Consider the following 26777-nt stretch of genomic DNA (forward strand, 5'->3'; position numbering starts at 1 on the left):
TATATATATATATATATATATATATATATATATCATAACAAGGATGACTAATTTGTTCTTCAATGTGAATACCTTTTAACTTAAGACCTTTGAACTGAGGATTAAGTCTTGAATTTTCTCTTTCAAGAGGAGGGACTGAGTTACTATCTTTGTTAGGATCTGGTCTGGAGGAAGTAGAAGGACGAGAACGAGTCAGAAGGCGTTGTTCATCAAAGCTTATTCTAACTGTTCCGTCAATATATTCCTAGACTCTATCAAGACTGCAGATATCATTTTGTATTTTTAATGGATGATTTTCATTCTCAAGAAACCACTCATTTGGTAAAGAAATATCTTTTCAAGCAATAGTTTTCTTGAGTTGAATATTAGCATCAGCAGAATTACTTTCAATTAATAGAGTATGGCCCTTAGCATCCTTTTTTATGGCTTTAATGTTGAGATTTGTTCCTCTTGTCTTATAATAAATTCGGTAGATAAGACCTAGAGGTTGTGAACCAGGGAGCATTTTGTAATCAGAAGTTTTAATGTTAAGGGTTAATGCTTTTAATAAGTGAGGATCAGTTAAACTGAGGGTTATATCAGGGTAGCAATTAAAATGAACTGGACCATTACAAAGACTGGTTTCGACTATTCCTAGGAGACTATCATCATATTCTAGGAATCTAGCATCACGAAGAGCTAAAAGAACCGAGGCATTAAGACCAGCACCACCAAATGGATTAATGGCCACTTGGACTAATCCTATGTGAATAAAATTGGATCCACGTTTTTTATGTTTCTTGATTGCTTTACTAGTGAGTAACTGACATTCTCAAACAAGGAGTCACTCCAAATGCACCTGAACAATTAGTTCGATTTCATTCTGGTGTTTGGACCAAAGCACAAAGTAACTACAGTACTATTAAAAAAGAAATTTTATCTATTGTTTTATGTATTAGTAAATTTCAAGATGATATTTTAAATCAAAAGTTTTTAGTCAGAGTTGATTGTTAAAGTGCAAAATATGTTTTAGAAAAAGATGTTGAAAATATTGCTTCTAAACAGATTTTTGCTCGGTGGCAAGCTATATTAAGTATATTTGATTTTGATATAGAATATATAAAAGGAAGTAATAACTCTATTCCAGATTTTCTTACAAGAGAATTCTTGTAGAAAACTGATGGCAGACAGACAGCCTCCCCAGAGGCCCCACTTAATTAAAGTTAAACCTTTTGATATTTGCTCCGGTAAAACCCCAGTTACCAGATCCCAATCTCAGTCACAATCTTCCGCCCTAGCAGTCACCAATAGATTTCAACCACTTGCTTCTCAGTTACCAACCTTCAAGTCTGCTCTAGTTGACCCTGCACCTAATCCTTTCCAAGTAACTCCTTGAAGCTCCCCCTAGTCATATGTGCCAAGACCCCTTACCAAATCACCCAGTAACTACATTGAAAAACCAGTTCATCCCTTATTTTACATTGAGCCCTCTCTTAGTCACATACAGGACCCCATTGAATTGGCCCGGTCCTATTTTCCTCCTAATCTTCATTATTGCTCCAGTCATCATTTCAAGTCACTTCAATTTTACAAAAATATTTTGTATTCCACCAAGTCAATTCGTATTAACCAAATCTTTGACAAAACTAATAAGACAAAGGTTCTCTACCATTCTCTCTATATACAAAAAATCATGTCCTTAGAAGAATGGGATAGTCACCCTGCTCTATGCAAACCATTACCTGATAATGAATACATGTTCAATTACCATGATTACATGAATGCTTGGTTTATTATCCTGCTTCACCAAAATGAGTCATTCACCCATTCCTGGTTTCTCAATTTTGATAACCAATTCAATTACAAAGCTTAAATTCCTACTTGGTTTGTTAAATGGTGGTCTCAGTATGGCTCTATTCCAGAAATCTTGCCCCTAACTCTTGCCAACCAAATCAAGTACTTCCACACTGTTTACAAAGTTACTAAACACAACTCTCAGTTCCCCATTCTCCTCATGTTCTCCTGCAAATACAAAGTTCCATGGATATTTAAATGGCAATATGATATCTAAGGAAATCTAGTTATCCGTCGTCACTATGTCAAATGGTGGGACGCCTTCCAAATTGACAGAATCATTGGTTACATTGAGGGAGAATTTCCCCAGCAGTTACCAACACCAGTTACAGCAGTTTCACAACCACAACAAGTAACTCAACCCAAACAATCCTCTTCTGCAACCACCTCCAAGTCCAAGAAAACTCCCAAGTCAGATATTGAAGAGCTCAAGAAAATGGCTGCTTCCTTAACTGATCGCCTCCAAGAGCTATCACAAGAAGATGAAGAAGCTGATGATGCATCTTCTGAAGCTGAGTCTAGTCACCCAGTTCATTTGTATGATGATCCTGTATTTCAGGATAGTTAAGACCCATACCAAAATGATCATTTCTGTTAAAAACTTGGATTGACCCAAAGTCACCATTTCTACAGTAACAAGTTAAAATCACTATTTCTACAGTAACTGTCGGCAGAATCACTATTTCTACAGTGCTCTCAACAAGGAACTATTCATCTCCAGTAACCGTCGGCACAAACGACAGGAACAGTAACTCACTATTCACCAACAGTTAAAAGCAGTTCGAAAAGTCAAAAGTTACTTTTGAAAGTCGAAAATTGCGCCTCAGATGTCTGGAGCCTCGCCTATAAATGCAGTGGTCAGTCCCATTGCTTAGCAGGCTTCATTCAGGCTTCTCTTACAGACTTTGAGAGAGAGAATTCAGCTTTCGATATTCAGTTCCATTTGTAATATTCAGTTCTTGTTTATTTACCCCTTCCGAGTGTAATACATCACCAATATGCTGTATTTTTCAGATCTCTATCAGTTACATTAATTTGTAAGTTACTATTCTGTTGTAATTATTTTAGTAATACAAGTTTGATTCAGTTATTTATTTTGTTATTATAAACATACATATCTTGGTCGGTTATGTACCGCCTCAATTAATTTATTTTGTTATATATATGCTTGGTCGGTTATACACCGCCTTATCTAATTTAATATTTTACTTGTTTTAAGTTATTGTGCGCTTCCCCTTAAAACAAGTAAAATATTAAATTAGATATATAACCACTCATATATATATATATATATATATATATATTGTAAAAAGGTGGATTTTTTTTTAAGTGGTGGGACCTACCACTTAAATGATTTAGTGGCCAAGAGGCCATTTTGGCCTCACTTTTTCTCTCTCCCCGTAAAGCTCTCTCTTCTTCTATTTTCTTCTCTTTTTCTTTTTCTTTTTCTTTTCTTCACAAATTTCAATCCTAGATTACTTTCTCAATTTTAAGAATTTGTTGGTGCTGTTTGCGGTTTGTGGCAAATCAGAGAGCTCATTGAGATCTACGTTTTGATAGGAGCAAATTACACTTTTGGCCAACCTTGAAATTTCAAATTAGGGCTTGGGTTTCGGGAAATTGGAGGTTTTTGCATCTAAGTGGAGGTAGGGATTTCTAATACACAATTTCTTGCACTTGTGAATTTTTCTACTTGAATTGTTATCTAGCATGCTAAATTGTATTGATTTCGTTTAAAAATGATTAAAATGTTGTAAATGAAGCATGTGACTACGTGTATTAGTTGATATTATGTAAATTAGCATACTTAAGTAGTATCATTGTGTTTAAATTGCTAAATTTCAAAATATGGAAGCATGGTATTTCTTTTGGGAATTCTTGTAAATTATGCTATATGATTTGAGTTTGAAAAAAATGTATGATAATGGACATTGGCATGACATGGAAAAGCATGATGCACTCATGCATGGCATTGGGCAATGAAATGGGAAAATTGTTTTGAAATGAAAAGAAAAGGGTTTTAGGGAAAAGTTTTGATAAAAGGGTTTTTTGCGAAAAACTCGATCGCCTAGGAGTTGCCTAGGGTCCGTGGCGTTAATATGACATAGAGGGAACTAGGGAGACTGCCCTAGTGTGGTTGAGTTATCTGGGCCCCAAATGACGCCATGGAGTTGCCATGGGTCAATGACAGTAGCCAATCCTTCTCTCGTGCCACCATGGAGTTGCCAAGGGACGGGTTATGTTAATGATTTGAAAAGTGATGAATGGAAGAAATTTTTAAATGGGGAGCGACATAGCATGGCATTGCATTCCATGACACGACATTGTTTATCTATGACCTTGAAATTGTGTTGTATTTTTCCTAGCATGGCATGATCCCGCTTTCCCTTGTTCATATTCATTGTTTGGATTCACGGGGTCACAAGAGGTGTGTCTTAGGCACCACCTACTGAGCCATTTGCTCGCTCATTTATATTAACATTTTCAGGTCACGGAAAAGTGGTGACGGACGATGATCCACCACAAGTTTAGACAGGATTAAAGATCTACTTATTTTGCTATCTTTTGTATTAGAACTTTATTATTTTGTAAATGTAATTTTAACTATTTTGTGAAACTTTAGTTTAATTAGTATAATGTTTTAAGTTATGGCCCTTTAAAATTTAGCTATATTTCATGGATTGTAACTTGATGTATTTAAAGTGCGTTCCTTATAAAGGATTATGGGACTAGGTAGTGAATTGGTGATTCCTTGTTTGGATATGATGGAGGAACCGAACCTTTTTATATGTATGTAGTTACATTGGAAATATGGTATATTATTTGCATTGTGTGTTGGATTAGTTTTAAGGCCAGTAAGGGCATTGCTTTTTTATGTATTTTAACAGGTCGTAGAGGGACTTTTTCTGCGGAGGTCATGCTGAAATTTTATATTATTATTATTATGGTATCTTTTTGGGTCGTTACATTTTCTTCTCACAGAATCTCTCTCTCCTTCACTGTAATTCATTTTATTTTAAGTTTCAAATTTCTCCTCCATTTTTTGGCTAATCGGTGGGGTTTCCGGTCTTAGTTCCTTAACGAAAAATGTTCCTCTCATCTTTTTCTATTGTATGGTTAAAGGATTTAATTTTTGGAGGAGTGGTAATTATTTTACGAATTTTTGAAAATTTTGGATCTAAGACTTCAGAGAGGGTTTTGGGCCACTTCGAGTCGGATTCCGGAGCCGAGCCTTTGGAACAGTAGAATCTCCTCGTCGTCGGTTATATTCCCATCGAACAGTTTTTCTTTCCGCCGCAATTGACCGGCGTTGACTTTTCTGGCCGGGGATGCATTTTGGCTACTTTTGAGGCAGGGATGTCTAAACCATTAAGTTTTGACTTTAGTTGAGTTCGTTTACTTGATTTCTTGTTAAGCATGATTAAAAATGATAAATTTGGAATTTTAAATGTTAATTATGTGTTTATGTATTTTTGTGGCAAAACATGCTTTAGATGATGTTGATTGTGTGTATATATGTGTGTGTGTGTGTGCTTGGTTGCAAAGGTATTTAAAGAGCATGCCTTACGTTGAAATGTTTTCTTGAGGTTATATATATATAAATGATGACGATAATGAGTATGTATGGCTAAATTGATAAATGCAAGCATATGTATGTCAATTTCATTCATGGAATGGACATTGTTTGGGAAAGTGAGGTTGAAATAATTTTTTTTTAGAAATATCTTTGGAAAGGATTATGTGGAAATGATTTAGAAATGAATTGGGTTTTGCGAGTCCGGAGCTAGCTTAACTTAGAGGGAGCGCGACCCGGTGTATGATGTGAAAAAGTTGATACTAGGTCCTTTAACGGTTGCCAGAATTAGAACCGGGGATAGCTATCAATCTTGATTCGGTAAAGTCATTTAGCGGGTTTTCGAAAAGTGAGTGTTGGATCGGTATAGACCAAGTTTGGGATGGGTTGCATCACACTTCATATCATGTGCATGATTTTGAAGAATGGTGTTATGTGACTCCGTGTATTGATTGTTATATTATAAATGTTGTACGGACTCCAATTGTATGACCTCGGCTTCTTTTCTTTTTACGTTCTTTGGTTGTTGGCTAAAGGGAATCCAAAATCGGTGTTTTAGGCATTACTTACTGAGCTGTTGAGCTCACCCCTTATCTTAATATTTTCAGGGAACCGGAGGAGAAATGGCGTAAAACTTATATTCACGGATTTAGGCGATGCTAAAAATCTCTATAATGTTATAAGGTTGTATGTACGGCCATGTCGGTCTCGTTTATGTATTTAAATTCATTGAAAATTATGTAAAAGAAATATGTACATTTTAATTAGTAATGATGTATTGACCTTGGGTATGATGGTATTGTCTTAGTTGACCTCGGGTTCGGGTAAGGACCCGGTTGATGAATCGAACTCTCGTGTTCGGGTCGTTACAAAAGGGCAATTTAGTAACTTTTTAGGAAAACAATGCATGTCCCACATGTCTCCTAAAAATTACTACTCTCCAAAAACTGCACTTAAATTGGGACGGAGGGAGTATGAATCATTATATTTTTAATTAAAGAAAAACTTATAAAATTAAACAAGTAAAATTTATAATTACGAGTGCAACAACATATAAGTTAAAATCTTAAATATTTATTCTTTATATATATATATATATATATATATATATAAATATAAGTATATGAGATGGACATTTGATCAAAAAATTAGATCGAAAAAAATGAATTTTAATTCCAAAAAGTAATTGTAATTGAATGAGATAAAATAATAGGCTTTTCTATATTTTTTAATAGATAAAAAAGATATTACAAGATCTAACTATGCTAGACATATACTAAATAAATAGCATGTAGTTGCACTCATAACTAAGAATTTTACTTTTTTTAATATTTTTCTTTAATTAAAAGTATGGTGATGTATGCAACGGAAAATATAAGTTCAAATATTATTATTCAAGAAAGAAAAAGAAAAAAAAAAAAAAAGGTTGAACAAAAAAAAAAAAAAAGAAAAAAAAAGAAGATTTTTAGAGCTAAAAAAATAGTAAAGGGGGTTTACTACAAAATGGTGAAAGTTAAGGGGGTTAAATGCACTTTACCCTTAATAAGTAATATTCATGTACTTTGTGTATTTGTTATTCCCTTCCTTCCATATTTAGTTGTCACACCCCAACTTTAAGGACACGTATATCAATAAAATGCAAAGAAATTAGGCTTAAAAACCAATTCCAAAATGCAAAAGCTAAAACTCACACTAACCAATATGGCTAAAAATGACAAACCACTGCCACCAAATTGATCCCACATACATGTCAAGAATATATGAAAAATGAATGTGTAGCAAAATAAACGAAGTCGAAGTCAACCACCAACCGGCTGAAAACAGCGTGAGCTTTTTCTATTGAAGGCAATTGTTTGAATTCATAGAAGGCATTGTGATAAAATGACAAACCATTGACACCAAATTGATCCCTCATACATGTCAAGAATATATGAAAAATGAATGTGTAGCAAAATAAACGAAGTCGAAGTCAACCACCATGAGCTTTTTCTATTGAAGGCAATTGTTTGAATTCATACGAGGCATTGTGATGAAGCGTATCACATCTATGTACAAACACACGTATGTGTTGAAAACGAATTCTCAAAGGTTTGTGGTTCGAAACTGATTTATTTCTTTTGATGTCTATTTCAGCTTTTGCAAAGCTTACTCTCAATATTTATTTCTTTTGTGGCGCACTGTACAGTTTCTTATTTTTCATTTATACATTGCTCAACCTTTGGAGAAAATAAAATAAAATAATAACAATTAAAGTTCATATGGTAAAATGCTTACTTTCAGACATTATTCTAAACATCACATGAACTATACAAATGTGTCATCGACTAGGAAGTGGTTCTTCCATCTCTCTCACTCTCACACACAATCACACACATACACTCTCTTCCTTCCAATCATTCCCAAGAAATGCATTTCTAATATTGTGGAGTTCCATGAGAACATCCCCAGTATCCATCCTTTCTCTTGGCAATTCAGAAGAACAGATGACTCCTTTCCGAAGGATTGACACCAAGCACTCCCTCATTCTCACCATTTTTTTCTGGCTGGTCTTTTCACTTGCATCTTCCTCTTCCAATGTGAGTAGGGAGTCAGCAATCTCCATCACTCTATCTGGAAGTGCCATCTTTACGAAGTCATGAAGGCTAAAATTGTGTGTCAACATGTCGGTGGGCCTTTTTCCTGTGAACAACTCCAGTAAGAGAATTCCATAGCTGTACACATCGCCTTCTGTTGAAACCTCCGCACCCATACCATATTCTGTAATTTGAATCAATTAACACGATGCTCAAATTAGTGAAGTACTTTGATATTTTCTAACATCTAAAATTCTAAATTATTTTCAAGGTTTATATTCTGAAACTGTAAAGCAGTGAAACACATAATTTTAATATGCTCAACTTGGTTATGCAAAATGGATTCTTGTCCAAAGCACCAAGATAATTACTCATAAATTAGACAAATTCCTTTGTAAATTGAAATTGGACAGTATTACTAAAAGGAATGAAACCAAGGAAAAAATATATGACAGTAGATTACCTGGTGCAACATAACCAATTGTTCCTCTAATCGCAATGGAAGAACTAGATTGTGCATGATCTGACTCATCTTTGGTAGCCAAAAGAAACTTTGACACACCAAAATCACCTACATGGGCACAGAGCTGATCATCAAGAAGAATATTACTTGGCTTTAGATCACAGTGAATGATTGTTGTTTCGCAATGATGATGAAGATAATCCAATGCAGAGGCCACATCAATGGCAATGTTCAGCCTTTGAACTAGATCCAAGTACTTGTTCTCCTGTTCACATGAAGTCGGATGTAACCAATTGTCTAAACTTCCATTCGGCATGAAATCAAAGACCAAAGCCTTGAAATCATTTCCTTTAAAGTCTATGCTTGAGCAAGATGTGATGATCTTGAGAAGATTGCGGTGGCGAATGTTCCTCAATGCTTCACATTCAGCTAAGAAACTCTTGTTGGCTCCATGTTCTTGAAGGTTGAGTACCTTCACAGCTACTACTTGCTCACCATCATTGAGAATTCCTTTATAAACAGAACCATATCGCCCTTTACCAATCAGGTTTGTCGAATAGAATCCATCAGTAGCTTGAAGAAGTTCTGCATAGGAGAGGATTGGATACTGATTTCCCAATTCATAATCTGAAGAGGGTTTTCCTTTTGACCTTTTTCTGATAAGATAAAGAATAGCACAAACAGATGCAATTAACAAAATAATGGAAAGGGTGATAGTGGTCACAAGAATTATCATTTTCTTAGCAGAGTACTTTCTTTCTTTTTCTTGGACTTCCATGGGACATGCAGGCAATTGCAATGCCTTGATTCCTCCACAAATCTTGTTATTTCCGACCACTGAAAGTGCGCTCACATTCCTAAAAACCCCTTCATTCGGAACTTCACCCTCGAACATATTATAGGAAAGGTTGAGATTCTGAATTACTGATAAGCTGCTTAGAAACCTTGGAATCTGCCCAGACAAATGATTGTGAGAAAGGTCAAGGACTTGGATACCCTTTAATTGCATGAAAGATGATGGAATAGTTCCTTCAAAAAGGTTATGATGCATAGAAAGGGTTTCTAACAACACACAATCACCAAGAGAGCTTGGGATTTCTCCAGAAAGTTGGTTTTCCGAAATATACAATTGTCCAAGATTTTTCAAGTTACCCACTTGTGTTGGTAGTGATCCTGTCAAATGATTTTGATTTAAGGAGAGAAGAATTGTGAGGGAAGAAAGGCCAATAACTTGCTCGGGTATCGCACCAGTGAGGTGATTCTGTTGAAGATCCAATGCTTCTAGCCTTGTGCAATTACCCAAAGAAACAGGGATGCTTCCCTCTAGCATATTTTGACCTAATGCAAGAATACTCAACTGAGACATATTGCCAATTGATGGTGGAATTTTTCCTGAGATATTATTAGTGGAAATGTACAGTTCTTGCATATTGGAAATTTTCCCAATGGAATCAGGAATGCTACCAGTGAGCATATTCTCATCCAATGCTAGAAATTCTAAGTTGATGAGGTTCCCTATTCCCTGTGGTATACTTCCAGATATGTAGTTCAGATTCAACCACAGTGAGGTGAGTTTGGTGGACAGATTTGCGATTGAATCCGGCGGTACACCCCCAAAATGATTCCCACCTAAAGTCAGCACTTCTAGATTTGTACAATTAGTTAAGGAATCAAGGAAGCTCAAGTCATTGGCTTTTTTAGTTCCAAGATGGTTATCATTCAAGCTTAGCCATACTAGATCATGAAGGCCACCCAAATTCTTTGGTAAAGTTCCACTAAAAAAATTAGCAGCAATATCAAAATCAACAAGTGCTGAAGCATTAGCCAATGATAGTGGAATAGGACCAGAGAATTGGTTGTCACCAAACAAAAATGTTTGTAATTTTGGAAGGGTGTTTCCCAGTTCTGGAGGGAGACTTCCATTTAACTGGTTGCCAGCTAATGCAAATTGATTCAAAGTTGAAGTATTGTAAAGCGAACTAGGAACCATTCCGGACAAATTGTTAGAAGCAAACTGAAGAAACTGTAAGTTGGAAAGCTTCCCAAGTTCGAAAGGAATGCTACCCTCTAGATTGTTAAAGCTAAGAAAAAGTACGCGAAGAGAGGAGAGATTGCCCAGTGAAGGTGGTATGCTGCCACTGAAATGATTCCTAGAAAGCCGCAGTACTAAAAGATTAGACAATGATCCTAGTTTGCTAGGAATTTTTCCTACAAGATTGTTTGAAGAAATGTTGATGACTCTGATGTCTGAGCAATGAGTCAAATTGATAGGGAACTCACCTTGGAAGGAGTTGCTGTAAAGCGAAAGATGTTGTAGGCGAAACAAACGACCAATTTCTTGGGGGATTGTGCCATGGAAGCTGTTGTTCTCGAGATGGATCTCCCCAAGGAAGGTAAGATTTCCTATGTGAGGAGACATAGAACCGACTAATTGTAGGGACGACAAGTCTAGGACCGTCACTCTCTGATGCTGACGACTACAAGTAACTCCTTGCCAGTTACAGAAGTCAACAGAATCATTCCACGAGCTAAGGACCTCGAAAGGGTCCTCAACAATTTGATCCTTGATGGCTAGCAAGGCCTGCTTGTCTGTCTCACTTGTGAAGCCAAAAGTAGCACCAGTTGTGGCATTCGAGCACGTCAAAACGAGGATCATATGAAATAGGATGTAAGAAATCATATTTTTGTGCTCCATTCTTATTGAAAGATGAAGGAAGCTGAGAGCAGAGAGGATAAGGTAAGTTGGATCAAATGCATTAGCCAATCCTTCCATATATTGGACTATTGGGACCTGCAGTGTGAAAACATTTGTTAATAGAAAAGCATGAAATAGTGCAGTTGTAACCATAGCTGCTGAAAATTCATTAGATAAACCATAATGGTTGGTGGAGGTGACTAGATTTATTCACACATTACAGGATAAATAAACTAGAGATTTGACTTGTGAGCCTTGTGGAGATTTCGTGGAATCAAGTGGAGAATATATAAATAATACTTCATTTGATTTCATCATATTCATTGACATTTGCTCAATATGTTTAATCCCAAACGTGGGCCCTTATAATGGGTTCATGGGGTTGAGTCAACATGTGAACTTGATGTAGACCACCATTTTCTTCTTCTGTTCTTCTTTGTCACTTTCAATTTTTCTTCTTTTGGTGGTAATCAGCAAAGTTACTACTCCAATTTTTGTTCTTATTCAATTTTTGTTGAGACTAGTATTATCCTTACCTCTGTATCATTTCAATGTAAAGTTAGTGGCACAATTCAAGCTTTTATGAAAAAGCACTGAGACTTAAGTGTTTTACTTTGACTACAGGCATGACTTTTTGGGAAGTTTGACGTTAACATAGGTATATTTAATTAAATTATACAAAAAAAAAAAAAATGTTAAATATAACAATGATTTGACATTCAACAATTGCGGTGAACAAACTTTCCTACCTTTCTTTTTTATTTTATTTACAATGTGACACTTCAATAAAATTAATGGTCATGTTCTGTTCTAGTTTTAACTGACAAAGTAGCTAGGGTTTTTTATTTATTTATTTATTTTTTTCAAATGTGACGTTGATAAAGATATTTGAAATGGAAATAGAGAGAAAACACATAGGTAAGATAATTTTAAAAGTCGAATTTATATAAAACCAATATTATTAGATTTGTGTACAAGGAAGCTAGAAAACTGAAGTCACCTGCACTGTTCCTGACTTCCTGGTAGGTTATAATCAAGAAGTAACCCAACAATTGAAACCATTGTCCTCACGCTTGTTTGTCCCTTAATTATTAAATATTGATCCTGGAATTTGTGGGGGATGACAAATCCATATTAATAATTGTTATTAGGTGTAAGAATCATATAATACAATTTGTTAACAGAAAAATTCTTCCCTCCAATATGAATACTTGGAAAATTAAGTCATTGACCTGACAAAGAATATATGTATGTACATAAAAATCATCAGGTAAGCTTGATGTGACTCTGTAGAATATCCATTGGACCAACTTGTGAAATTGTTTAATTGCTACAATTTTAAGTGTGATATGGCTTGGTGACATCTGAAGAAATCTCTCACTTTTACAATGTTTATTAGCATTGACTCTCTCTCTCTCTCTAAATTAGCATAACATATTGTTTTGGTGAGGATAGAACCATCCCTCTATACAAGCAAGGATATGTTAGGAGTGGAATTATTTTGAACAGCTAAGATTGAATACAGTTAATCTTCTTTTGAAGTGGTATCATATTTTCGCCATCATATATAAACGAAATGGGAAAATTGAAAATTCATGAGCTTCTTAAACTAGTACAGTCTTCTGCAGCACTTGCAATTCTTCAGGAAACATATGAAATAAGCTACTAAAATATCCCCTGTATCCTTGAGAATTAGTTCTTCCTCAAAAGTACATCCTTAACCGGAGCAACAATGAAATTTCTTTGGCGGAAAATGTAAGCACGGCTCTAAATAAAATGAGATTATCAATTGTCAAAAAATAAAAATAATGAATAATAAATAATCAAATTTCATAGGACTTTCAGATTTCCCACATTATTGTAAACATCACATGAAATACAAATGTCTGAGACTCTCAGTGACTAAAAAGCACCTACTTCCATATTTTTCTTTCACTCTCTCTTTCTGTCTAGTCTCTTCCATCCCCCAAAAGTACATTTTTAATCATGTGGAGTTCCATGAGAACATCTCCGACATCCATCCTCGCTCTCGGCAATTCAGAAGAACACACGACTCCAAGTCGAAGAACAGACACCAAGCACTCCTTCATTCTACCAATGTTCTGCTGGTTAGTGCTTTTAGACACATCTTCCCTTTCCAATGTGAGTAAGGAATTGGAAATGTCCATCATTTTGCCCTCAAGTGACATCTTAGCATAGTTATGAAGGTTAAAATTTTCTGTAAACATGTCATCTGTGGGCCTTTTTCCAGTAAACATTTCGAGCAAGAGGATTCCATAGCTGTACATATCACCTCGTCTTGAAACCTCCGCACTCATAGTATATTCTGCAATTCGAAACAATAAACAAAAATACTCAAATTTGATTTGTCCTTCAATTTTGATATGCTCAGCTTGGTTATGCAAGTTATGCTAAAGGAAGTCATCTACAAATCACCAGTATGAGGTTCAAAATGATTTACATAAAGTTTTAAAGAACAAAAAATTCAAACTAAAGAGAAATTTTCTTAATTGATTTAAATGAGATAGTATCTAAAAAAGATAAATTAAAAAGTTTATGAAAGTATATTACCAGGTGCTACATAACCAATAGTTCCTCCAACACCAATTGATGAAGTAGATTGTGTATGATCAGATTTTTCTTTGGTGGTTGTGAGAAACCTTGCCAAACCAAAATCACCCACATGGGCACAGAGCTCGTTGTCAAGGAGGACATTGCTTGGCTTTAGATCACAATGAATGATGGGTGTTCCACAATGATGGTGAAGATAATCCAATGCAGAGCCCACATCGATGGCAATGTTTAACCTTTGGATTAGGTTCAGTTTCTTTGAGTTCAGCACGACAGACGAACTTGGATTCTCTTGCTTTGGGTGTAGCCAGCTCTCCAAACTCCCATTTGGCATGAACTCAAACACCAAAGCCTTGAAATGATTTCCATTATAATCTATGCTTGAGCAAGATGTGATAATCTTTACAAGATTGCGATGACGAATGTTCTTCAATGCTTGGCATTCAGCCAAGAAACTCTTGTTGGCTCCATATTCTTGAAGGTTGAGTACCTTCACAGCAATGATATGTTCACTAGGATTGAGAATTCCTTTATAAACAGAACCGAACCTCCCCTCACCAATCAAGTTGGCTGAAGAGAATCCATTGGTAGCTTGTAGAAGTTCTGCATAAGTGACTGTTGGATGCTGATTTCCCAATGGATTTGGATAGGATTTTATTCTTCTCAACCTTTTCATAGGATAAAAAATAGCGTGAACACATGCTATTAAGGAAGCAATAGAGAGAGTGATACTGATTATGACAATTATCAGTATACGAGCAGAGGGCTTCCTTTCTTTCTTTGAGACTTCCACAGGACATGCAGGCAATTGCAGTGCTTCAATTCCTCCGCAAAGCCTGTTGTTTCCCACAATTGAAAATGCACTCACATTCCTAAACACTCCTTCAGATGGAACTTCACCCTCAAACATATTATAGGAAAGGTTGAGATTTTGAATGAATGGGAACTCACTCAGAAACCTTGGAATCTGCCCAGACAAATTATTGCGAGAAAGATCTAGGATTCGAATACCTTTTAATTTCTGGAAAGATGATGGAATATTACCTTCGAAAGAGTTACCCTCCATACGTAGGAATTCCAACACTTGACAATCACCAAGTGTGGTTGGGATTTCTCCCGAGAGTTCATTTCCTCCAATCTGCAGTTGTCCTAAATTTTTCAAGCTCCCCACTTGTGCCGGTAGTGGTCCAGTTAAATGATTATGATCTAAGAAGAGAACAACTGAAAGGGAAGAAAGGCCAAGAAGTTTTCCAGGTATTGTCCCCATGAGGTGATTGTATCCGAGATCCAATCCTTGCAGTTTTGTGCAATTACCCAAAGAAACAGGTATGCTCCCCTCTATCATATTTCGTGCCATGTCTAGAATACTTAATTGTGAAATGTTGCCAATTGAAGACGGAATTTTTCCTGAGATGTTATTTGTGGAAATGTATATTCTGTTCAGCTCAAAAAGTTTTCCAATGGATTCAGGAATGCTTCCTGTGAGCATGTTGTCATAAAGTGCAAGAGTCTGTAAGTTGACAAGGTTCCCAATTCCTTCTGGTATGTTTCCAGATATGTAGTTCAAATCCATCGTCAGTGTGATGAGTCTAGTGGATAGATTTGCTACTGAATCTGGCAAAACACCCCCGAAACCATTACCATCCAAATATAGTGTTCTTAGATTTGTACAGTTGGTTATAGAGTTCAAGAAGCTCAACTCATTGGCTTTCCTAGTTCCGAGTGGGTTACCATTAAAGTTTAGCCATTCTAGATCATGAAGGCTTCCCAAATTCAATGGCACAGGACCAATGAAGGCATTCCTGGCAATCTCAAATTGTATGAGTCCAGAAGCGTTGGCTATTGATGGTGGAATTGGCCCATAGAATTGGTTGGCTCCGATTAGAAATGTTTGCAAATTTGGGAGTGTCAATCCCAAATCTGGTGGGAGGGTTCCATGTAATTGGTTTAAAGACAGAGCAATGTAACTGATGGATGAGATATTGTAAAATGTGGTAGGAAACATACCGGACAAATTGTTAGTATTCAGGTTAAGAACCTCTAAGTTGTAAAGTTGTCCAAGTTCAAATGGAATGTTTCCCTCTAGGTTGTTAATGTTTAGAGCAAGTGAGTGAAGAGCAGTGAGATTCCCAATGGAAGGTGGGATTGTGCCAGTGAAATTGTTTTTCGAAATACGCAGTTCAAAGAGATTCGACAATGAACCTAACTCGCTAGGAATTTTTCATGAGAGATTATTTACAGAAATTTTGATGACTCTGATGTGTGAGCAATGAGTCAAATTGAGAGGGAACTCACCTTGAAATGAGTTGTTGGAAAGCCAAAGATGTTGTAGGCGAAACAATCAGCCAATTTCTTGGGGGATAGTGCCATGGAAGTTGTTGTTCTCGAGATTGATCACTCTAAGGAAGGTAAGGTTTCCTATGTCAGGAGGCATGGAACCGACTAAATTAAGGGAAGACAAGTTTAGGGCAGTCACTCTCTGGTGTCGTCGACTACATGTAACTCCTTTCCAACTACAAAAGTGGAAAGAATCATTCCATGAGCTAAGGACCTCGAAAGGATTCACAAGAAGTTGATCCTTGATGGCTAGAAAGGATTGCTTGTCTGTCTCATTTGTGAAGCCATAAGTGATGCTGTTTCTGATGTTTGCGGCCAATAAGATGAATCTCATGTAAAATAGAAGGTAAAAGAGAGAAGGAGATGAACTTAATAGCCTTGAAATCATATTTTTGTGTGAAAGATGGAAGAAGCCAATACAGAAGTTGGAGCAAATGCATAAGCCCAATACCTCCTTATATTGTGGAATACTTGGAGAGCTTAGTGTTCAGACCTGCAAGACTAAATCCAATATGCATAGAAAATTATGACTTAATGCAATTGTAATCCTAATTCCTACCTACTGAAAATTAATTTATACTCCTATATCACATCATTGCCAAATTTAAATAAGGTGAACTTGATTTTGACCACCTTATTTTTTTTTTGGTGGTTGTTTCATCATCATCATCCTTTTTAATTAGATTTTTGTTTTTTTAATGGCAATCATCAAACTTTTGCAGTATTGGGTCATGCAAAAGTACTTCATGCAGGACCAAAAGAAAACTAGGAGAGAATCCTTTTTAAACCACCCCGAAACAATGAAGAAGCACCTATCTACAGTTTTTATGAAAGCAGACTGAGAATCAGAATGAAAGGAACTCTTCATATGTCCTGCAGATGTGCTAGTGATCTTGAAGATTGCATATCTTTGCAAGCATCTCAAATATGATATGAAGAATGGTTCTTTCAAACATTCGTTTCCTATAGAACAATAGATGTTACTACTTGTAATGGCCAAATCCTAAGGTTTCTATCTGATAATCCTGGAAAGAGAGAGCACAAGTATGTATATTCATATGTCAGTGACATCAAAATAGAACCAACGATAACTTCCGAAAAAAAAAAAAGAAAAAAAAAAAAAAAGAACCAACAAATTATGTACTCGCATGTAAAATCAGTTTTCACTTCAAGACAGTTCAATTTGTATATAACAATGACAGTTTACCACCATATAGCAAAATTTATTTTATTTTATTTTATTTTTTTGTAACAAGGAACCATTCTACACCAGCGTCTTTAGACTCGTGGCTGTAACATAAATTCCGAATATCAGCAAAACATGAATATTATTATATATAGTATGTTTCCATCATCACCACCCATCTACATTAAATATCAGTACTCGGAAGACTTTGAGAATTATTGTTATTATTATTTTCATACCTGCCATACCCAAACAGCAGAATGATGGAGACTAGTGCTGAGGAATATGGTTGACATCTCCATTATTGAAACAAAGGTTTTCATCTCCAGCTTTTCCATTATGCACAAATCTTATATTGATCATGAATGAACTCATCAGAGCTGTGCAGTTATACCTGCACTTATTAATAATTCATAGCCAGGACAAAAGGGCTAAATGGGACATAGCACTTAGAAAGAAGACTGAAGGAGAAACAAAACGAAATTCCCATCCTGTCATGACTGAAGTATGAATTATTTCTTATCAGAAACGCAGGATCAAAATTTTCCTCTAAAAAGCACAAATGGTTCATGGTATATGAAAGAAAAAAAAAAAAAAGAAAAAAGAAAAAAGAAAGAAGCAGAACAAGAAGAAGATCGGAAGAAAAGGGGTTTGGTGGTGTAAGCAAATTCAAGCTAGAGAAAATTATAAAAATGTAGTAGGGTGTTCTCTGTTCTAAGTTTAACTTGTGAGTCGGGCGGTGTGGAAGTTGTTGTGGAAAAGATACAGATTTTTTTTTTTTTTTTGATAACAAAAAACTCCATGAGGTAGGGTCCTTCAGATCCACCCCTAGGGCACCAAACTGGGATATAGCAGCCGGCCTTATAGCTACAATAACAAGTTAGTCGACGAAAGTAGAAGGCTTGGTAGAGGACTCGAACACTGGCCTCTTGTGTGACAGCCAAGCCCCACCATTGTGAGTATGTTTAACTTGTTTTTTGATTGATTTTTAATATTATATTAATTTTTCCAGATTAAAACTAAAACCAATCACACAAATTAATAAAATAAAGTAAGATCAGGCACAGACCCGACCCACTGTATTTTTATTTTATACCTTAGTTTTTTTTTATAGAATTTATGAAAATGCCCCACTAAAATAAAAATTCACACCCATTAAAATTTTATTTTATTTTTTAAATTTTTTAAAAATTTATGAAGATTTCCGTTAAAATTACAATTCGTCCCCAGAATATTTTTTTTAATTATTTATTTTTTGCATTTTATATTATATAAATTTGTCCTTACAAATTAAAAAGCCGACCTCTTCACAAAATTTTCTGGATTTGCCACTAAGATGACATGAATATTTTTTTGAATTAAGTGCAAAAATATTTCTTAATTATGTCCGAATTTACAAATTGTCTCTTGAACTATATTTTTTTGTGTAATATTCAGAACTATCACAATTTGTTGTAAAATGTCTCAAAATCTAGATTATTTTTTATTAAATTACGATAATGCCTTTTATTTTTTAATTGTACTTAATTTATTTTTCTTATCAGAATAAATTATATAAAAAAAACTCATACAATATTGATGACATTTTTGTTTGTAAATTTGCATAAATTATTGTTTATTTTTTTATATTAATTGTTTAAATAAAAATCTTAAGTATAATACAAATCTCCATTCTCTGTCTTCATATACTTTCTCTATCTCTGTCTCTCTCTTCAATTTGTGCTCGCCTAACCCTAACCAGCTCGACGGTGAAGCTTCTCGCCGGCGATTCTCTCCGGCCAACGAAGGACGAGCCACCAACGACTGATATCTGCAAGGTTAGTCCTCAAAACCTTGTAATTTAACGGTCTTAAAACTCTAGAAATTTCAGTAAGGAAACCCTAGAAATTGAGCCAAATCGAGTCCCCCCTTCTCTCGCTCTCACCCCTCTTTATCTCATTGTGATCGATTCACATAGACTTGATGGCACATTTGCCAGATTTGCATACATAGATAAGATTTAATCTCTCTATCGTCAGTAGAACTTGTTACATTTGGACTGGAAAAACGTATTACCTCCCCATGTCTTTTGCTTATCATCTATCTAGAATCTTTATATCATCTGCAAATGAAGCTTTTGAACCCATCTCACCTTCCTGCCAAGAGCAAATCAAGAATACCAAATATATAAGCAAAAATGAGTTGCAGGGCTGTCGATCGTGACATCAAGTTTCCATCAAACATATGTAATCCAAACTGATCCATACAATTTATTAGCTGAACAATTTTATTGAAATGTTCAAGTAGATCCCCATCATTTTTTTAGCTTCCCAAAAATTCCCAAAAATTTCAAGTAATCATGGCTTCTGGTTATTTTGGTACTTTCATCATATATGCAAGTGAACTTTAATTATTATATGTTGCTTGTTTGATTATCTTGTGGATGCCTTCTCTCTCTCACATCAATTCATATATGCTCAAATTGAAGGCAAATACCGGTTTATGCTCAAATTTGTGGATTTTAGGACGAATTGCTCGTTTGATTACTGTAATGCCATTGTAGCATTGTTAGTGGTATGACAGTAGCTAGAATTTTTTTTGTCAGTTTGCACTGGCTTCCAAGAGAGTTAATGTGGTTAAGCTACTGAGTGTTGCATATGGTGGGTTGCATTTGATGGGTATACACACAGATTACACTAAACCCTGAATGGAAAAAAAAAAAACTATGCATATATTGTCGAAGAACCAAAATTCCTACTGTGCACTCCTGAAGAATATATACAGTGCACCAGTTCTCAAAGTATTTGAAATTAGGATAAAGTTGGTACTTAGGTTTGGCCTTGAGTTGTCAGTATATTGTTACATATAACTAGTATCCAATTTTTCTGACAAATACGTCGCAGAGAAAATGATTTTTGACCTGAAAATTGTGTACTTTCTGGAATACTTATGACAAGATGGATGTTGTATAGTTTATCATTCTTGAGTGGTTATGAAGGCTTCAAATTACAATTTTTGTTCGACGTTGCTGATTAAACTTTTTATATGGGTAATTGGGGTTAAAACCCAAAAATGGGATTTCATCTTTATTTTTATTTGTGTGTGTTATTGTCTTCATCGATCTACTTTTTGCTTTCCCTTTTTCCTTTATGTGATGTCCTCTGGGGAGTATTTGTTATTCTATCGAGCAACCACTGTCAAAAGCTTTGAATTAGAATGATATGGTCATTACGTGGAAACATTGATTTCTTTAGTTATTTGAGACTGTTTTATGAAGGCTGCTTTTGGGGATTTTGGATGACTAAAATAACATGGCTATATATTTGCACATATAGCTTCATTCAGCGTTTGATAAGACTCTCACTATGGTGACTGCAAAGTACTTGTCAATTATTACAGTATGATTGCCAATCATCATATATATGGACACCTTAATATTAAACTTCACTTGGCTTAAAATATGTAGCTGTGTGTAATTTTTACTTAAACTCTCAAGTGATGTTTGAAGCACACAAAACACGATGCATATTTTCTGATAAAGTTTTAGGTAATTTGATAAGATGTGTATGATTGAGATAAGTACCAATAAGGAACACCTCTCTCTCTCTCTCTCTCTGTGTTTTCTGACAAGTCATAACTGTAAAGGCATCTGGGATTCGCGGCTTTTAACTGTATTTGGAAATGTTAAATGCTCCATCTATGTGTGTGTTTTTTTTTGGGTCACGATGAATCAACCCACCCGCTAACCGCTTTGGACTCTTGGATGGTTTGCAAACTCCGGATATGTGCAATTACCTGCAAACCATACATATAACTTAAACCTGGGTGTTTTTGCGCCTTGTGAGTATCGAATCCAGGATGTTCTAGTTTACGGTTCACCCCATGAGTCCCCTTATCCACTGGGCCACCTGTGCAGGTTTTCTAGATTTGATTTTTTTTTTTCCCCGGAAATTATCTAGATTTGATTGTTGGACTAACCAATTGATACTTTCAATTTATTCAGGAGAAAGTTTGAATTGTTACAGCATAATAATTGACACAGTGGATCATGGCGGACTTAGAAAAGCTGCTCCTTGAGGCAGCTGGAAGAACCAGTGCAGCTGCGAGGAATCGGTATTCACCTCCATCGTCTAGAAGGCGACGTGAAGGTTCATATTCAGATGATGGAAGCGACTCTAAAGATGATGATTCAGATGATGATCGTGATTATGCAAGCAGGAAGCCCTCTGGATCTCAAGTTCCTTTGAAGAAGAGACTGGACCCCACAGAAAGAGATGATGATCGGAGCAGCCAGGAAGATGGTGATGAAGATGGAGGTGGTTATGATCATGAGGGTGATAGTGACAATGACTCTGTGGGGAGTGATCTTTACAAGGATGATGATGACCGGCAAAAGCTTGCACAGATGACAGAGCTTCAAAGAGAGATGATATTGGCGGAGCGCGCGACAAAGAGAACTGACAAAAACATGCAGAAAAACTTGCAGAAAAAGATGAGAGAGCATAATGACAAGAGAACCCAACCCAGAAAAAGGAGCCCGACTCATACATTATCCCGTGGTGTACGCTCCTCAGCCAGATCTGCTGACAGGGCAGCTGCCAAGGATGATGCACTGAATGAGTTGCGTGCAAAACGATTAAAGCAGCAGGATCTGGAAGCTCACCGGAAACTAAGGGATGCATCTAGGGGAGGCTCAGGCAGCCGGGGGTTTTCTCCAGTCAAGCGGAGAGGCTTTGCAGTGGCAAGTGCAAGTAGCTCCAGTCAGAGTGAAAGTGGGTCCCACAGTGAAGATGAAGGCTCAACAGAGGATGGTGGAATGGTTGACAGTGATGATGACAAAACCTCGCCTGAGTCAGATGTGCCAACATTTGAGGAGATAAAGGACATCACTATTCGAAGGTCAAAACTTGCAAAATGGTTTATGGAGCCTTTCTTTGACGAGTTGATTGTGGGTTGCTTTGTGAGGGTTGGAATTGGAAAATCCAGATCTGGGCCCATATATAGGCTCTGCATGGTCCGGAATGTCGATGCCGCAGACCCTGATCGACAGTACAAGCTAGACAATAAAACCACATACAAGTATCTGAATGTTGTTTGGGGCAATGAAAGTTCTGCTGCAAGGTGGCAGATGGCTATGGTTTCAGACTCCGCTCCACTCAGAGAAGAGTTTGACCAATGGGTCAGGGAGGTGGAGCGTAGTGGTGGTCGGATGCCAAGCAAACAGGATGTGTTGGAAAAGAGGGAGGCGATACAGAAGACCAACACTTTTGTCTACTCAGCTGCCACAGTGAAGCAGATGTTGCAAGAGAAAAAATCTGCCACATGGAGGCCGTTAAATGTTGCAGCTGAAAAGGATAGGTTGAGGAAGGAGATGGAAGTAGCCAAAAGTAAGCATGACGAGGCAGAAGTGGCAAGGATCAAGGCAAGACTGCAGGAACTGGAGGCATCTCGGCAAACACAGGAGAAAGATAAAAAGGCTTTGAGGCTGTCGGAAATGAACAGGAGGAACAGGGTGGAAAATTTCAAAAATGCATCAGAAATGAAACCAGTTAACACAAGTTTGAAAGCTGGCGAGGCTGGGTATGATCCTTTCTCAAGGAGATGGACTAGGTCAAGGAACTACTATGTTTCGAAGCCAAGTGGAGAAGATGACACCATCCCGGCAGAAAATGGTGAAACTACTATTGCATCAGCAGGTGCAGACAGTAATGGAGCTGCTGGTGGTGTAACAACACACACTGGCATGGTAGCTACAGCAGCAGCCTTGGAAGCTGCAGCTGGTGCAGGGAAGTTGGTGGATACAAGTGCTCCTGTAGATCAAGGAACAGAATCAAATATGCTGCATGATTTTGAGCTTCCTATCTCATTGGCTGCGCTTCAAAAGTTTGGTGGGCCTCAAGGAGCCGTTGCGGGATTCATGGCTAGGAAACAGAGGATAGAAGCTACGGTTGGATGCCAAGTCCCCGAGAATGATGGGAGGAGACATGCACTGACTCTGACGGTTAGCGACTACAAAAGACGTAGAGGGCTGCTCTGAAGTATGATGCCGACAAGCAGTAAGTTCTTTAGATAAAAAGTTTTATTTTTATTGTCCTGTATTAGACTGAATGGATTGTGCTGGTCTTTTAAGGGTTGGCTGCTTCTTAGTAAATGTCCAAAAAATAATATTGTCCTTTGACATTTTAGTTTGTAACTATTGCTTTGAAGTCGTTATAATCTCATCAACCTGGACTTTGTTATGTGTGTCTGAATATTTTTCGGTTGACAACAATGAGCATATTGTCTGGTTTCCTACTTTGCAATTAAACACCAACTGTATTTATCTATAATATTTACTCATTATTGATTCTTGCTGATTTGGATTTCAGAAGTCTCTCTTCAGGTAAACCATAAAGTTTTTATAATTGGCTTTCACCCTCACCTCACTCTTTCGTCTTAATAGATCTGGCATCATGTTCTTGGTCAGTCTCATATATAGGTGACAGTTTTTGGGCTTCTTTTTTCTAGTGTAGTGATCTCTTGCTTAAATCTGGAAAAGAACTCTTAACACAGAAAGGTTTCAATTTTGCATTACTAGCTATCAACTTTTCTTGATCAAATATTAAGGCCAGCCACAAACTTGAGGTCCTGCTAGGACTTCATAGCAAAGGATCGGATACCTAGTAATGTAACATCACCACTGCCATCATTCCTCTTATCTCCCATGCTGCAAATGTAATATCATTTACGACGTTCAGATGAAATCCTGAAACAGAAGCTTTGTGGTGTAGAATACGACAGATGGTACCATTGTGTTGGTGCAATGGTAAGTGCTTTCAACTGATAAAATGTGAGGAGAGGCGTTAAGTTTGAGCATGCAAAAAATAAGAAAGAAAAATTGTGAGTTTGTTTCTAGTCTTTGCCTACCAACGGTCTGCATAGCAACAAGACAATGCACTACGCTGAAGTCCTTATATGAGGAGCAGAAGATGTGTGTAATTCAATAATGTTGGAGTGATCGCGTTAACACAATTCTCGCAAACAACTAGGTTTGGGCCTCTATTTTACCAGTGTAGCATTGGTTGGTCCTTATAGGCTCTTCATCCTCTTCCAATGTGAGCAGGGAATTGGCAATATGCATCACTCTTATCTGGAACAGCCATCTTTAGTTAGTTGTGCAGACTAAGACTTTCTGTAAACGTGTTGTTGGGGGGCCTTTTGTTTTTTTTTTAGCAAACATCTGCAATAAGAGTATTCCACAAATCACTAGTGTCGAAACCTCTGCTCCCATACATACCATATTCTGCAATTCAATATAATTGACACAATGCTCAGATTTATGATGTCCTTAAATTTTTCTGAACTTTTAATTTAATTTCATCAAGGATTATAATGTGACATTCCAAAGAAACGAATTTCTTCAATTACAATATGCATATGCTTAACTTGGTTACACAAACTAAAATCATCTAATTAATTAAAAAGTATGAAATCATCTCCAACTCACCAATATATGGTTCAAAAAATAACACTCAAGTTTTATGTACTCGCTATCAGTTTGCAAAATGATTTAAACCAAAATAAATCTCTTAAGAAAGTATGTGCCATAATAGGTGTATAAAGCTATGGAATATGTAACGACCCTTAAACTGATACCATTTAGAAATTTTTTTTTTTAGCATGACCTCCGCTAAAAATGGTCCTACAACAACCTGTACAAATGAAAAAAATGCAACGGCCTTTCAAGACCTATTCAACTTGCTCCAATACACAATACAAAAGAAATATAATACATTCTCCACTACCACAACATCAACAACCTTCCCAAGTTAGCCCATCATCGTCATCCCATTCAACTTAAGCATTTATATAGTCTCAGTTTACAACAAAAATAATCAAGGATCTTAGGTATATTATAGGGCCATGATTTGCAAAAATGAATACTCTTTTACATAGTTTGAGACTATACCAAAAAATGGGTTACGATACAAAAGATAACAAAATACAACTCCTAATCTTCTTCAAGCTTGCGGGGGATTGTCATCCGTCACTTCTTTCCTGTTTCTTGAAAAAAAAATGTTAAATAAAAAGAGGTGAACAAAATTGCTCAGTAGGTGGTGCCTAAGACATACCTCTTGTGTCCCCGTGAATCCAAACAAGGAATAGGACAATAGGAATCGGGGTCATACTATGTCGGGAAAGTACAACATTAAATCCAATCTCAGCATACACAATATGATGCTATGAAATGCAATGCATGCCGATGTTGCTCTTATTTTCAACATTCAAATCCATCACTTTCAAATTGTTAATATAACCCGCCATTTGGTGACCCCGCAGCGACACGAGAGAAGGATTGGCTAGTGTCCTTGACCCTTGGTACCCCCGCGGCGTCATTTTGGGCCCAGCTAGCTCAACCACGCTAGGGCAATATCCCTAATTCCCTCTAGGCTATATTAACACACCGGCCCTTTGATACCCCCGCGGCGACCGGGTTTTCATAAAACATTTTAATCAAAACTTCTTCCCCAAAATTCCCTTTTTCATTTCAAAATAATTTTCTTCATTTTCATGTCCAATGACATGTATGAACATTACATACTTTCTCAAATGCCATGACAAATGAAAGACTTTTTTTTTACTATACAATTTAACATGCTTCTATTTAACAATTTCTAATAAGTTACTAACACCATAGGCATGAAAAATTAACACGTATACATGCTTTCCATGTAGTAAGTTTTAACAAGTTATCAAATACACCAGCATATAAAATCAACATTTTAAGCATGTTTTTCACACAAATCCACATGTACACATAATCATGAATTCCATATACAAAACCAAATTATTTTAGAGGCATTCATCTCAAATTAAGCATGTTTAACTATAATTAACAAAGAAAAATTCACAAGGGAGCAATAATCTCATGGATTAGGAACCCCTACCTCACTTTTATGCAAAACCCCCAATTTTCACCTCAAACCCTCAAAATGGGTCTCAATTTTTGGACTCCCTAGAATGGCCAAAAGCTGAAATTGTTGTTATGGATTTGAAGACCTCGTCGTGGGCTTCAATTTGCCGCAAACGGCACTTAAAAACACTAAGAAATGAGGGAGAAATCAAGGTGCAAGGATTTGTGGCCGAAGAAAAAGAAAAAATCCAGAGAAAGAGGGTGAGAGAGTGAACTAGCGGGAGAAGAGAGAAATGAGACCATATGTGGTCTCTTTGGCCCTTAAATGGTTTAATGGTGGGTCCCACCATTTTTTTTTAAAATTTTTTTTCTCTATTTGTTTTACTTTTAAATTACACCACACACACAAAAATATATACACATATGCACTTATATTTATAATAAGACACATACATTACATTCTCCCCAACTTTAAAAGATTTCGTCCCCGAAATCAAGACATACCTGAGGAAGAAAATAACGCTGGGTACTTGGAGTGAACCTCCTGTTTAAGCTCCCAAGTAGTCTCCTTAACTCTGTGGTGTTTCCAAAGAACTTTCACCAATGGTATCGTCTTATTCCTTAACACCTTCTGCTATGTGTCAAGGATCTGAACTGGTCCCTCCTCGTAGGA

At 36.5% G+C, this 26777-nt stretch overlaps 2 protein-coding genes across 2 annotated transcripts; one reads left to right on the top strand and one right to left on the bottom strand.

The window, feature by feature from the left end:
• Positions 1–7772: 7772 nt before the first annotated feature.
• Positions 7773–17570, bottom strand: LOC132281443 (putative receptor-like protein kinase At3g47110). Its single transcript, XM_059783144.1, has 6 exons — positions 17472–17570; positions 16005–16108; positions 13710–15919; positions 13115–13464; positions 8444–11234; positions 7773–8164 (listed from the first exon to the last, which is right to left on the bottom strand). The coding sequence occupies exons 1-6, from the start codon at positions 17568–17570 to the stop codon at positions 7773–7775; spliced, it is 5946 nt and encodes a 1981-aa protein (XP_059639127.1).
• Positions 17571–18899: 1329 nt separating this feature from the next.
• On the top strand, positions 18900–23518 carry LOC132282909 (protein RTF1 homolog). Its single transcript, XM_059784733.1, has 2 exons — positions 18900–19049; positions 21215–23518. The coding sequence occupies exon 2, from the start codon at positions 21260–21262 to the stop codon at positions 23246–23248; it is 1989 nt and encodes a 662-aa protein (XP_059640716.1). The 5' UTR covers positions 18900–19049; positions 21215–21259; the 3' UTR covers positions 23249–23518.
• Positions 23519–26777: the final 3259 nt, after the last annotated feature.

Source organism: Cornus florida, unplaced genomic scaffold (assembly GCF_030987335.1).
Source record: "Cornus florida cultivar Cherokee Brave unplaced genomic scaffold, ASM3098733v1 CherokeeBrave_3.0.0_Hap2_Chr11, whole genome shotgun sequence".
Lineage (NCBI taxonomy): Eukaryota > Viridiplantae > Streptophyta > Magnoliopsida > Cornales > Cornaceae > Cornus > Cornus florida.